This window comes from Megalobrama amblycephala, linkage group LG21 (assembly GCF_018812025.1).
Source record: "Megalobrama amblycephala isolate DHTTF-2021 linkage group LG21, ASM1881202v1, whole genome shotgun sequence".
In the NCBI taxonomy this organism is placed as follows: domain Eukaryota; kingdom Metazoa; phylum Chordata; class Actinopteri; order Cypriniformes; family Xenocyprididae; genus Megalobrama; species Megalobrama amblycephala.
The window spans coordinates 31,628,111-31,638,414 of record NC_063064.1 but is presented as its reverse complement, the minus strand read 5'-3'; the positions used below and the strand labels follow the sequence as shown (position 1 = coordinate 31,638,414).

At 36.6% G+C, this 10,304-nt stretch overlaps 1 protein-coding gene across 2 annotated transcripts; it reads left to right on the top strand.

Moving 5' to 3' along the window:
* Window positions 1-847: 847 nt before the first annotated feature.
* On the top strand, window positions 848-10,016 carry si:dkey-93h22.7 (basement membrane proteoglycan). Of its 2 annotated transcripts, none has more exons than XM_048172307.1 (11): window positions 848-1,626; window positions 1,713-1,739; window positions 2,435-2,740; window positions 2,982-3,269; window positions 3,386-3,658; window positions 5,554-5,853; window positions 7,159-7,260; window positions 7,374-7,398; window positions 9,089-9,161; window positions 9,420-9,485; window positions 9,630-10,016. In XM_048172307.1, the coding sequence occupies exons 1-11, from the start codon at window positions 1,593-1,595 to the stop codon at window positions 9,684-9,686; spliced, it is 1,551 nt and encodes a 516-aa protein (XP_048028264.1). In that variant the 5' UTR covers window positions 848-1,592; the 3' UTR covers window positions 9,687-10,016. The 2 variants fall into 2 exon arrangements, with proteins under 2 accessions (XP_048028264.1, XP_048028265.1); XM_048172308.1 differs by having other exon boundaries at window positions 852-1,626; window positions 9,423-9,485.
* The last annotated feature ends 288 nt before the right edge of the window (window positions 10,017-10,304 follow it).

Below are 10,304 nucleotides of genomic sequence, written 5' to 3'. Positions count from 1 at the left end.
AATCCAACCTGAATGATAATAACACAGAATAAAATACTATCACTAGTGATCATCAAATCCTTTTAACAGTTTATTTTACACACTTTGTGTTTAATTCTTCTTCTTTTTTTTTTTTTTTTTTTTACAAAACCCAGTCAGTTTGGGTTAAAATGATCATTATTAGCATTATAAACACTGAATTAATACCAACATATGAAATGAAAAGGACATGCATCAATTGGGAATGTTGGACAATAAATATATGAATATAACAGCTTGATTTTGCAGTGTTGTCTAATGTCTGTTAAAGCAAAAGTGTCCAAAAGTGTGAATTATGGGATAACGCACACAGCAATGCATCATGTATTAAAAGAGCATTATGTTTGTAGCGTGATCCATTAAAACGTACAATACAACCTATTTCAATTTAGACCTAGATATTATTACTATTACTCCACTAGATCTGAAATATATTGTTCGCTTTAAACATGATGATCTTAAATTGATTAATTGTTAATTTATTATTAATAAAAGTTGCATAAAATGGAAATACTCAATAAAGTAGGCTAACTACGTTACCTCAGATGGTGAATGGTTGGATTCCACAACTGGTAAAATAAAACATATATAAGACAATACAACATTTACTGTAGGATCATACAATTCACTGGTGACTTAATTTAAAAAACTGTTCTATTGCGCTTCTGATTTGGCAGTGAAATTCACAGATTTTGGGTGCGTAGGATGTGAAGGATTCAATGCTCCAGTTAGTATTTTCACCCCATAATGGCGGCTGTGCTACCGGAGCGCCATCTAGTGGCTGTTACCCAAAAAGTATCAAAGTGTCGCCTCTTGGGTTCAATACTTTTTCCTCAAGGTCAGTATTACACTTTCATAATAAACTAAATTGGTGCCAATACTTCCTACTTTGGTATCTTCACCATTGATTTTGTTGGTTCATTCAGATGAAAGCTGTAGAATGAACTATTTTAACTAAATTCAACAGTATGTGTGTCATTGTAAAGAATGTGCTCCATATGATGACATTACTGACAGGTTTATAATTTTCATCTTTTATTTTTTTCATCTTTTCGAGATGTGACTTCAGCACACCAAAGCCTTTGTAAACCACAAAGTCAAAATGGCTGATTGATAATGGATCATATATGAGGAATCTAAAGAGCTCGTGGCTTTAGGCCATATTCATGCAAAACCAAACTCTAACGGTACTTACTCAAGATCACGTATTACACTTTCATAATGAACTAAATTGGTGCCAATTGGTGGTTTAGGCCGTATCATTGCAAAAACAATGTTGACGACAAACCTTCAGCCTTTGGCATCAAAGAACGAAAGTTCTTTGCATGTGCAATTCATTGGTCTTTCATGTTAGATGTTCATGAGATGTGTTCTTCACAATCCTCCATCTTGAGTTATGTGGTTTGCACTGGCATCTGCCCTATCTGTCCTCCACACACGGAGTGTTTAGGGTGGATCCCATCAGCTCTGTTGAACTGAGATGCGTGTTTGTTAACTTGCTTTCACATGTGCATTAATAGTAAAGATCATTCTCTGGTTGGATCTGGATATTGTGCTCCTCATCTTCATCAAGGATGGAATCGATGCATGTGTCACTCATTCTCATAGGTGGAGGAAGCTTGTGCATATCTGATGGATGTTTTCATGTGTCTGTTGAGTCTCTTTTCATATATGTATGTATATTTTTCCAACAGGTATTTCTGTCTTGTATCCGAGGACAGGTATGTGGCTTTCTTTCCTGGGGTTTTATAGATAGTTATGGTTAAATAATGTGTGTGTGTGTGTGTGTAATACCCCAAAAAAGTGCCAAGATCATGTGTTTTGATTCCCAAGAAACGAATGAACTGATAAAAACATATATCTTGAATGCAATTCAAGTTGATTTGGATAACCACAAACAAACACAATACTGAATGTCTTCATCTTCATCTATTGCTTTAGCATGTAAAACCCAACAAGCTTGTCATCAAATGCAATGAGTCTGATGAGTCTTTTTAAGTGTGGCTTCAGTGTCCAGATGTGTGAAATAAGATGCACCGCAAAAAATGACGTTCTTCCCCCATGTTTGTCTTATTTTCCTTTACAAATATCTAAACATTCTTAAAGCAAGACACACTTATTGAGAAGCACTTATTTTTGAAAAAATGTATAAAAATGATGTCACTTTATGATTGAAAACAAGAAAAAATATCTGACAGTTGGGTCAGAGAAAAAGCAAAATTATTTTTTATCACCCCATTGGCATACATTGTAAGTAGCACTTATCTTCGTTTTACTTTTCCAGTAAATATATATTGATTTAAGAATGTTTAGATATTTGTCTTGGAAAACAAGACCGAAATACTGAGGAAGAACATGATTTTTTGCAGTGTGTGTCTGTATTCTCAACTCATCATCTCTGGATTGTCTGTTCCAGGTGCTCTGCACAAGCTTGATAAACCGGTTCTGATCGGTCCGTCCGTTGCAATAGACCGTTCAGTTGTGGATTTCTACTGTGAGATTCCTGGGAAACCGGCAACATTGCCTGTCCTATACGAGCTCTATGTAGAGACAAACCAGAGTAAGGTGATTGGGGAGCACATCTCGCAGTCTGGGGAAATAGCCACTTTTCCTCTGGTTATCACCACACAACATGACGGTCGACTCATTTGCAAGGCCAGCGGACACAATAACACAGATATTGAGAGCTCGATCAGTGAAGGCCTGAACCTCAAAGTCATCGGTGAGTCATTAACCCTTTAAAGCTACAGACATCATTTATTAGAAAAACCAAATATGATCATCAGGTTTATTTGTTCATCTCTCAATCATCATTTTATTGCATTACATTTTGAAACTACATAAAACTAAGCATCTAAATATCATCTTACTATTGGCAGATATTGATATTTAAATGCATTTTTTTTCCATATTATATCAGCATCTGCAGCAAATTGCATATTTTTGTCATGTGTGTTTCGCAGTTCCAGTGAAGGGAGTGAGAATCATTTCACATCCTTCCAGTAATAACATGTGGGAAGGACAAACTTTGACCCTCCAGTGCAAAAAGACCAAAGGAACATACGTCTCCTATAATTGGCTCTTGGGTGAAAGGCCGGTTGAAATGGCATACGACAGGACTAATGACACACTGATCATACACAGGCTCTCTGCGCGAAACACAGGCCATTATATGTGTGTGGCGTCAAACCGATTCAATGACACGACGACCTTTAACTCCAGCAGTGATCTCCTGTCTGTGCAGGTCAAAGGTACGAGCAGGTCACACATTATATATTATAATAGATTAATAATAGTATTACACTACCATTCAAAAGTTTGGGATCAGTACAATTTTTTGTGACTCCAAAATGTTGAATTTTTCCAGAATACGTGTCCAAGCCTGAAATCTCAGTTGAAGTAGAGAAGCTAAAGGATGGTGGTTTTAAAGCCGTCATCTCGTGCCGGTCTGAGAAGGGAACTCCGCTCATCACCTTCAGCCTGTTGAACAACACTGACATCATCACAACAGAAACGAGCGACAAAACCAGCACGTTCTTCAGTGTGCCGCTCGAGCTGAACCGCTACATGGGCCACGTGAGATGCAACGCCAGCAACGAGGGCAACTGGGTTCTGAGTGAACCAGCAGACCTGACCGTGGGTGTGTAGCTCATTAACCTTTTTAAGTGAACTTCTTTACAGGATTACATTTAGAAAGGTTCAAGTGCTTTAAGGCCTTTATGCACTTGCACAAAAAGATTTTCTGTTTTATTTAGCAAGCATGTAACCATTTAAAGGATTAGTCCACTTTCAAATAAAATTTCCTGATAATTTACTCACCTCCATGTCATCCAAGATGTTCATGTCTTTCTTTCTTCAGTGGAAAAGAAATGAAGGTTTTTGAGGAAAAGATTCCAGTATTATTCTCCATATAGTGGACTTCAATGGGCACCAAACTGTTGAAGGTCAAAATTACAGTTTCAGTGCAGCTTCAAAGAGCTTTAAATGATACCAGACAAGGAATAAGGGTCTTATCTAGAGAAACCATCACTCATTTTTGAAAAATTGTTTTAATGTGTATACTTTATAAACACAAATGATTGGCTTGCACATGCTTCTGCTTTCCGTATTCTTCAAAAAGCTTATGCTGAATGTCCTATGCCTTCCCTACTCTACTTACGGAACGAATGTGGCGCCAGTTCCGTTTTTTTCTGTAAGTAGAATAGACATACGGCGTAAACTTTTTGAAGAATACGGAAAGCGGAAGCATGTGCAAGCCAATCATTTGTGTTTATAAAGTATATACATTTACATTTTTTTTCAAAAATGAGTGATGGTTTCTCTAGATAAGACTCTTATTCCTCGTCTGGGATCATGTAGAGCTCTTTGAAGCTGCACTGAAACTGTAATTTTCACCTTCAACCGTTTGGGCTCCATTGAAGTCCACTATATGGAGAAAAATCCTGGAATGTTTTCATCAAAAACCTTAATTTCTTTTCGACTGAAGAAAGAAAGACATGAACATCTTGGATGACATGGAGGAGAGTAAATTTTATTTGAAAGTAAACTAATCCTTTAAATTATAAAAGCAAAAGACCATTTACAGCCAATACAGGCAATTTACCATTGGAAATATATGATTTTTAAAGCTATAGCGCCACCTAGAGTCTGATCTCCATAAAAGTTTGCATGCTGATTTAGAATTATCTAGCTATTTTTGTGAATTTCTGAGTTTTTGTTTAGGTTTTATAGTCTTTTGAGTATATTTTGCCACACCAATTTTCTAAATGACCGTGTATTATAGCTACCCATAGGGTAAAGTTCAACTTTTTTTTGATGATTATTGAGTCCATAGAATTTCCATAGAGTTCCAGTCGGTCGAAAGCCTAGGGCTAGTTCACAAAAGTAGGTTTTTTACATATTCGCATTTTGATTGACAGCATTGCCTCTTGGGCAATGAGTCGAACATGCCCAACGAGTTTCATTCCGATCGGCCTCCGTTAACCTTGTCTAATAGGTGCTCAAACTTCATTGGCTGATGGTGGACATGTGTTTCGAGATACACCAATGTCCTCAAACACAATCATGGCACCTCAGATGAAGACACTGCATGCCAATTTTCAAGTCCATTGGACTAATGGTAAAGTAGTTATAGCTGTTTTCATGTTTTTTTCCTGTTTTAGCGCCACCAAGTGGCCAGTCACCGGATCCTTTTTCAGGCAACCACAGAATGAGCTCTTACACAAAAAATATCTCATTCCGTTCACGAGTTACAGCCATTTTAGTAAACATGGCTCCTCCCTTCAAACGTTTTGACGGCCCTTAGAGACCATGAATCGGAATTTCAACTTTTTTTTGATAATTATTCACAATCAGACTTCAGAGAATCTCGCTGCACTGATTCGGTGTGACTACTACCAGCCCTCAAAGTTTGAAGTCTCTATGACTTACGGTTTGGTCTGCCTGATCACTATTAGTGGAGAATGCTGATCCTTGGAAAATGTAACAATTAACTACGAGCTTGAACCCCTAAAAATGTATTTTTCTCATGGACAGAGTCTGTAGGAGGCGCTGTAACAATGACGCCCGTCACTCACACGGGACGGGACTTCCAGGTAGTCGGTCTGGTTCTGCGCTGTAAGGTGGAGCGAGGAACGTTTCCATTTTACAGCTGGTTTCTCAACAACAGCAGGCTGGAGGACCGAGGAGGTTTCTATGCGGTGACCTGGTCCGACAACTCGGTTCTGATGCTGTCTGTGGGCCAGGACAGCGCTGGATTCTACCACTGCGAAGCTTCGGACAGATTTGACAACAGCACCAGCATCCGCAGCCCGAGGATGCTGATCAATAAAGAGGGTATGAATCCTCACAGCAAACATTACACTGCTCTATCACACACAGAATGTCTTTAAAATCTACACTGTAAACTCAAATAAGTTGGCAAAACTCAAAACATTTGAGGCAATCAGTTGAGGTAAAAGTTAAGAAATTCAAAGTTTAAGTAAGCAGAACTGGCAGGTTTTTATTTTGTACTAAAATTAAGTGTTTTATATATATATATATATATATATAAAACACTTAATTTTAGCATTTACTCACCCTTTCGTCTAAATTAAAAGAAATAAGTTCATAAAACTCAAATTAATGAAACAGTTCAGTTTACTTAAAATAGATCAGTTCTGTGAATTTGAAAGAAAAATAAAGTGCTAAATACTCATAAAAGTCAATTTGACTGAACTCATTTTTTAATTTAACCAATTAATTATTTTGAGCGCTAGGGTTTACAGTGTAATTGTGTCGTCTCAGGCTAAATTAACACAAATATTCTGAACTTGTGATGGGATTGAAAATTTCAAAATGCAACAGCCGCTGCCATTCTGAATATGACTTTTCTATAAATAGTGCAAAAAAGTAAATAAACAGTTATTGTCTGTCCAGATAATGTTAAGAACATTTTGTTAATGTTCCCATTAAGTTATGAATGTTCTCTGAACGTTTTTTCTTAGTTATGTGAAACATTCCATTGCATCATTCTTCAAACATTATATGAACGTTACTTTTGAATGTTCTCTGAAACAATTAGTAACATTTTAAAAATGTTAGAAAAACGTCCAACCATTTTTCCCCAAAAATGTTTCATGAATGATGTATAAATACTAATGTTATTAAAGGCCAGATAACTTTGAACGAATGTTCTGTTAACGTTAGTGGAAGAAGGAAATAACTATAACAGGGAACGTTCTGTTAAGGTTCTCTTAACGTTATGAACATTCTTCCGGTGACTTTAATAATAGAACGTTCGTTCAAAGTTATCTGGTCTTTATTAAGGTTTTAAAAACCTTAGAAGAAAAACGTTATTATACATTGTGCATTTTCTCGAAACATTTAGTTGGAGGTTCGTCTAATGTTTTTTAAATGTAACTACTTGTTTCAGAGAACGTTCAAAAGTAACATTCCATGATGTTTGAAGAATGATACAATGAAACGTTCATATGTAGAACCAAGAAAAAAAACCTGTTTAAAACATTTTTTACATTTATGAACGCTCAGAGAACATTCAGAAATAACGTTTTAGAAATAATGTTAGCTAAGACTAAGCTACAGTCCCAAACGGTGAAACTGTTCCTGCGTCAGAGCTGAATTCTGTCTGTATTTCTGCAGTTCTGAATAGAGTCTCTCCTGTGGTTGCGGTGGTTGTTTTCACCTGTTTCGCTGTGCTGAATGTTGCTCTGATGGCGTGTTGTATTTATGGAGTCGTGCTGCGTGAGTTTATCACATCACTCATTTAACTGTTTAAATACAAGGATTCATTGTTTATTATGTTTTATGCATTAATCACTTGTTATGAATTTTAATTATATAATTTGTCTTCTCAGGAAGAAGATATTCAGGAAAATACTCGTGAGTTTTCTTTTCTTACATTTTTCAAATTCATAAATCTACACTTTAAAAAATGCTGGGTTAAAAACAACCCAAGTTGGGTTGAAAATGGACAAACCCAGCAGTTGTGTTGTTTTAACCCAGTTATTGAGTTGTTTTAACCCAGTGATTGGGTTGTTTTAACCCAGCGATTGGGTTGTTTTAACCCAGATAATGGGTTGTTTTAACCCAGTGATTGGGTTGTTTTTATCCAGCTATTTGGATGTTTTAACGCAGATAATGGGTTGTTTTAACCCAGTGATTGGGTTGTTTTAACCCAGCAAATGGGTTGTTTTAACCCAACGATTGTTTTTTTTTAACCCAGCTAATTGGGTTGTTTTAACCCAGTTATTGAGTTGTTTTAACCCAGATAATGGGTTGTTTTAAACCAGCGATTGGGTTGTTTTAACCCAGTGATTGGGTTGTTTTAACCCAGTGATTGGGTTGTTTTTATCCAGCTATTTGGATGTTTTAACGCAGATAATGGGTTGTTTTAACGCAGATAATGGGTTGTTTTAACCCAGTGATTGTGTTGTTTTAACCCAGCGATTGGGTTGTTTTAACCCAGATAATGGGTTGTTTTAACCCAGTGATTGGGTTGTTTTTATCCAGCTATTTGGATGTTTTAACGCAGATAATGGGTTGTTTTAACCCAGTGATTGGGTTGTTTTAACCCAGCAAATGGGTTGTTTTAACCCAACGATTGTTTTTTTTTAACCCAGCTAATTGGGTTGTTTTAACCCAGTTATTGAGTTGTTTTAACCCAGATAATGGGTTGTTTTAAACCAGCGATTGGGTTGTTTTAACCCAGTGATTGGGTTGTTTTAACCCAGTGATTGGGTTGTTTTTATCCAGCTATTTGGATGTTTTAACGCAGATAATGGGTTGTTTTAACCCAGTGATTGTGTTGTTTTAACCCAGCGATTGGGTTGTTTTAACCCAGATAATGGGTTGTTTTAACCCAGTGATTGGGTTGTTTTTATCCAGCTATTTGGATGTTTTAACGCAGATAATGGGTTGTTTTAACCCAGCAAATGGGTTGTTTTAACCCAACGATTGTTTTTTTTAACCCAGCTAATTGGGTTGTTTTAACCCAGTTATTGAGTTGTTTTAACCCAGATAATGGGTTGTTTTAAACCAGCAATTGGGTTGTTTTAACCCAGTGATTGGGTTGTTTTAACCCAGTGATTGGGTTGTTTTAACCCAGAGATTGGGTTGTTTTTATCCAGCTATTTGGATGTTTTAACGCAGATAATGGGTTGTTTTAACCCAGTGATTGGGTTGTTTTAACCCAGAGATTGGGTTGTTTTTATCCAGCAATTGGATGGTTTTAACCCAGCGATCGGGTTGTTTTAACCCAGAGATTGGGTGGTTTTAACCCAGTTTTTGGGTTGTTTTAACCCAGATAATGGGTTGTTTTAACCCAGTTATTGGGTCGTTTTAACCCAGATAATGGGTTGTTTTAACCCAGTGATTGGGTTGTTTTTATCCAGCAATTTGGATGTTTTAACCCAGTGATTGGGTTGTTTTAACCCAGATAATGGGTTGTTTTAACCCAGATAATGGGTTGTTTTAACCCAGCGATTGGGTGGTTTTAACCCAGTGATTGGGTTGTTTTTAACCAGCATTTCATAACATCTAATTGAACTAATGTTCTGCTTTTTTATTCAAGACTCATCAATCAACGCAGAAAAATGGAAATTGCTGTTAAACAGGAAGACAAAGAGGAGGATGATGATTATCTAGTGAGGATTCATTCACCACTGCTTCTGCTTTAGTTCAAAAATAGCTTTTTAGTAATCAGATTTTTTGTATATTAATCAAAATTTCATCTTGGATCAATACAATGCATTCTGAGTTTGCATTATCCATGAGAGATATACAAACAACATTGCCTTAATTTGCTTTCTTCTCTTTGGAACATGCCTTAAAACACTGTCTATATATGAAGCTCACTAGGTTTAGGGTTGGTGAAAGTGTTTTTGTGTGTTCTTTTGTTTGAGGAGATGTTGGAGGGTTACGAGGAAGACGTCGTCCTTGCTGACAGAATAAGTGATTCTGGTGCTGAGGTATTATTTATTATTATTACACAGTTTCTTCAGATTCTATAATAATGATAAAGACCAGATAACTTTGAACAAACGTTCTAGTAACGTTATGGAGAGAACGTTCCCTGTGAGTTGAGATTTTACTCATTTTGTTCTGTTTAACAGGATGAAGATGAATCTGTAGATGAAACTCTCCTGTATGAAGGCACCGTCTCCAAATAATTCCACAGACATTCTTGAAGAGTTTAATTTATAGGAGTTTAATCCATTAAATCTGAGCCTGACTGGTTGGTTTCCCACAGACACGAGCATATCTTCACTTAGGCTATTTGTCACGTATTATTCTGTTCAGACAAAGGTTTATTCAAACCGAGACAATAGACAAGCACTCACGACTGTGACCAATCAGAAGCAAAGACGGCCAACAATGTGTCTACTGTCAGATTCACACGAGTCTGTGTGGGTTTATGGAGGGAAGATCACAAATACATAAAAATGTATATGTTTTGATAAATCCAACAATGCTTATATTAAAACTTTTGATAAAAACCAGCTGATTTGCATGTAGTGGATCACTTTTATTTGTGTGTGTTTGTGAGGAGCATCATCATTGTTTATGTCAGGACTGTATGTAAATATCCTATTATTAAACATTAAAGTAACGTAATTTTATCCGTAATGATTTGTAGTATCTATTAGGACTTTAACCTTATTGGATTTTCACTCTATTTAGCAACGCCGAATCATTTTGGCGAGTCGGTTCTTTTGAACAGTTCATGTTAGCGAACCACCCCTTGCGTTCATCTGAATCATCAAAGAGAGCCGGTTCAAAAGAACGAT

Excerpts from the sequence above, each read along its gene's own strand:
- si:dkey-93h22.7 (XM_048172307.1), top strand. The coding sequence starts at position 1,593 with ATGGAATCGATGCATGTGTCACTCATTCTCATAG. Across the intron at positions 1,740-2,434 it reads TGTCTTGTATCCGAGGACAG|GTGCTCTGCACAAGCTTGAT; the intron begins GTATGTGGCTTT and ends TGTCTGTTCCAG. Across the intron at positions 3,270-3,385 it reads CCTGTCTGTGCAGGTCAAAG|AATACGTGTCCAAGCCTGAA; the intron begins GTACGAGCAGGT and ends GAATTTTTCCAG.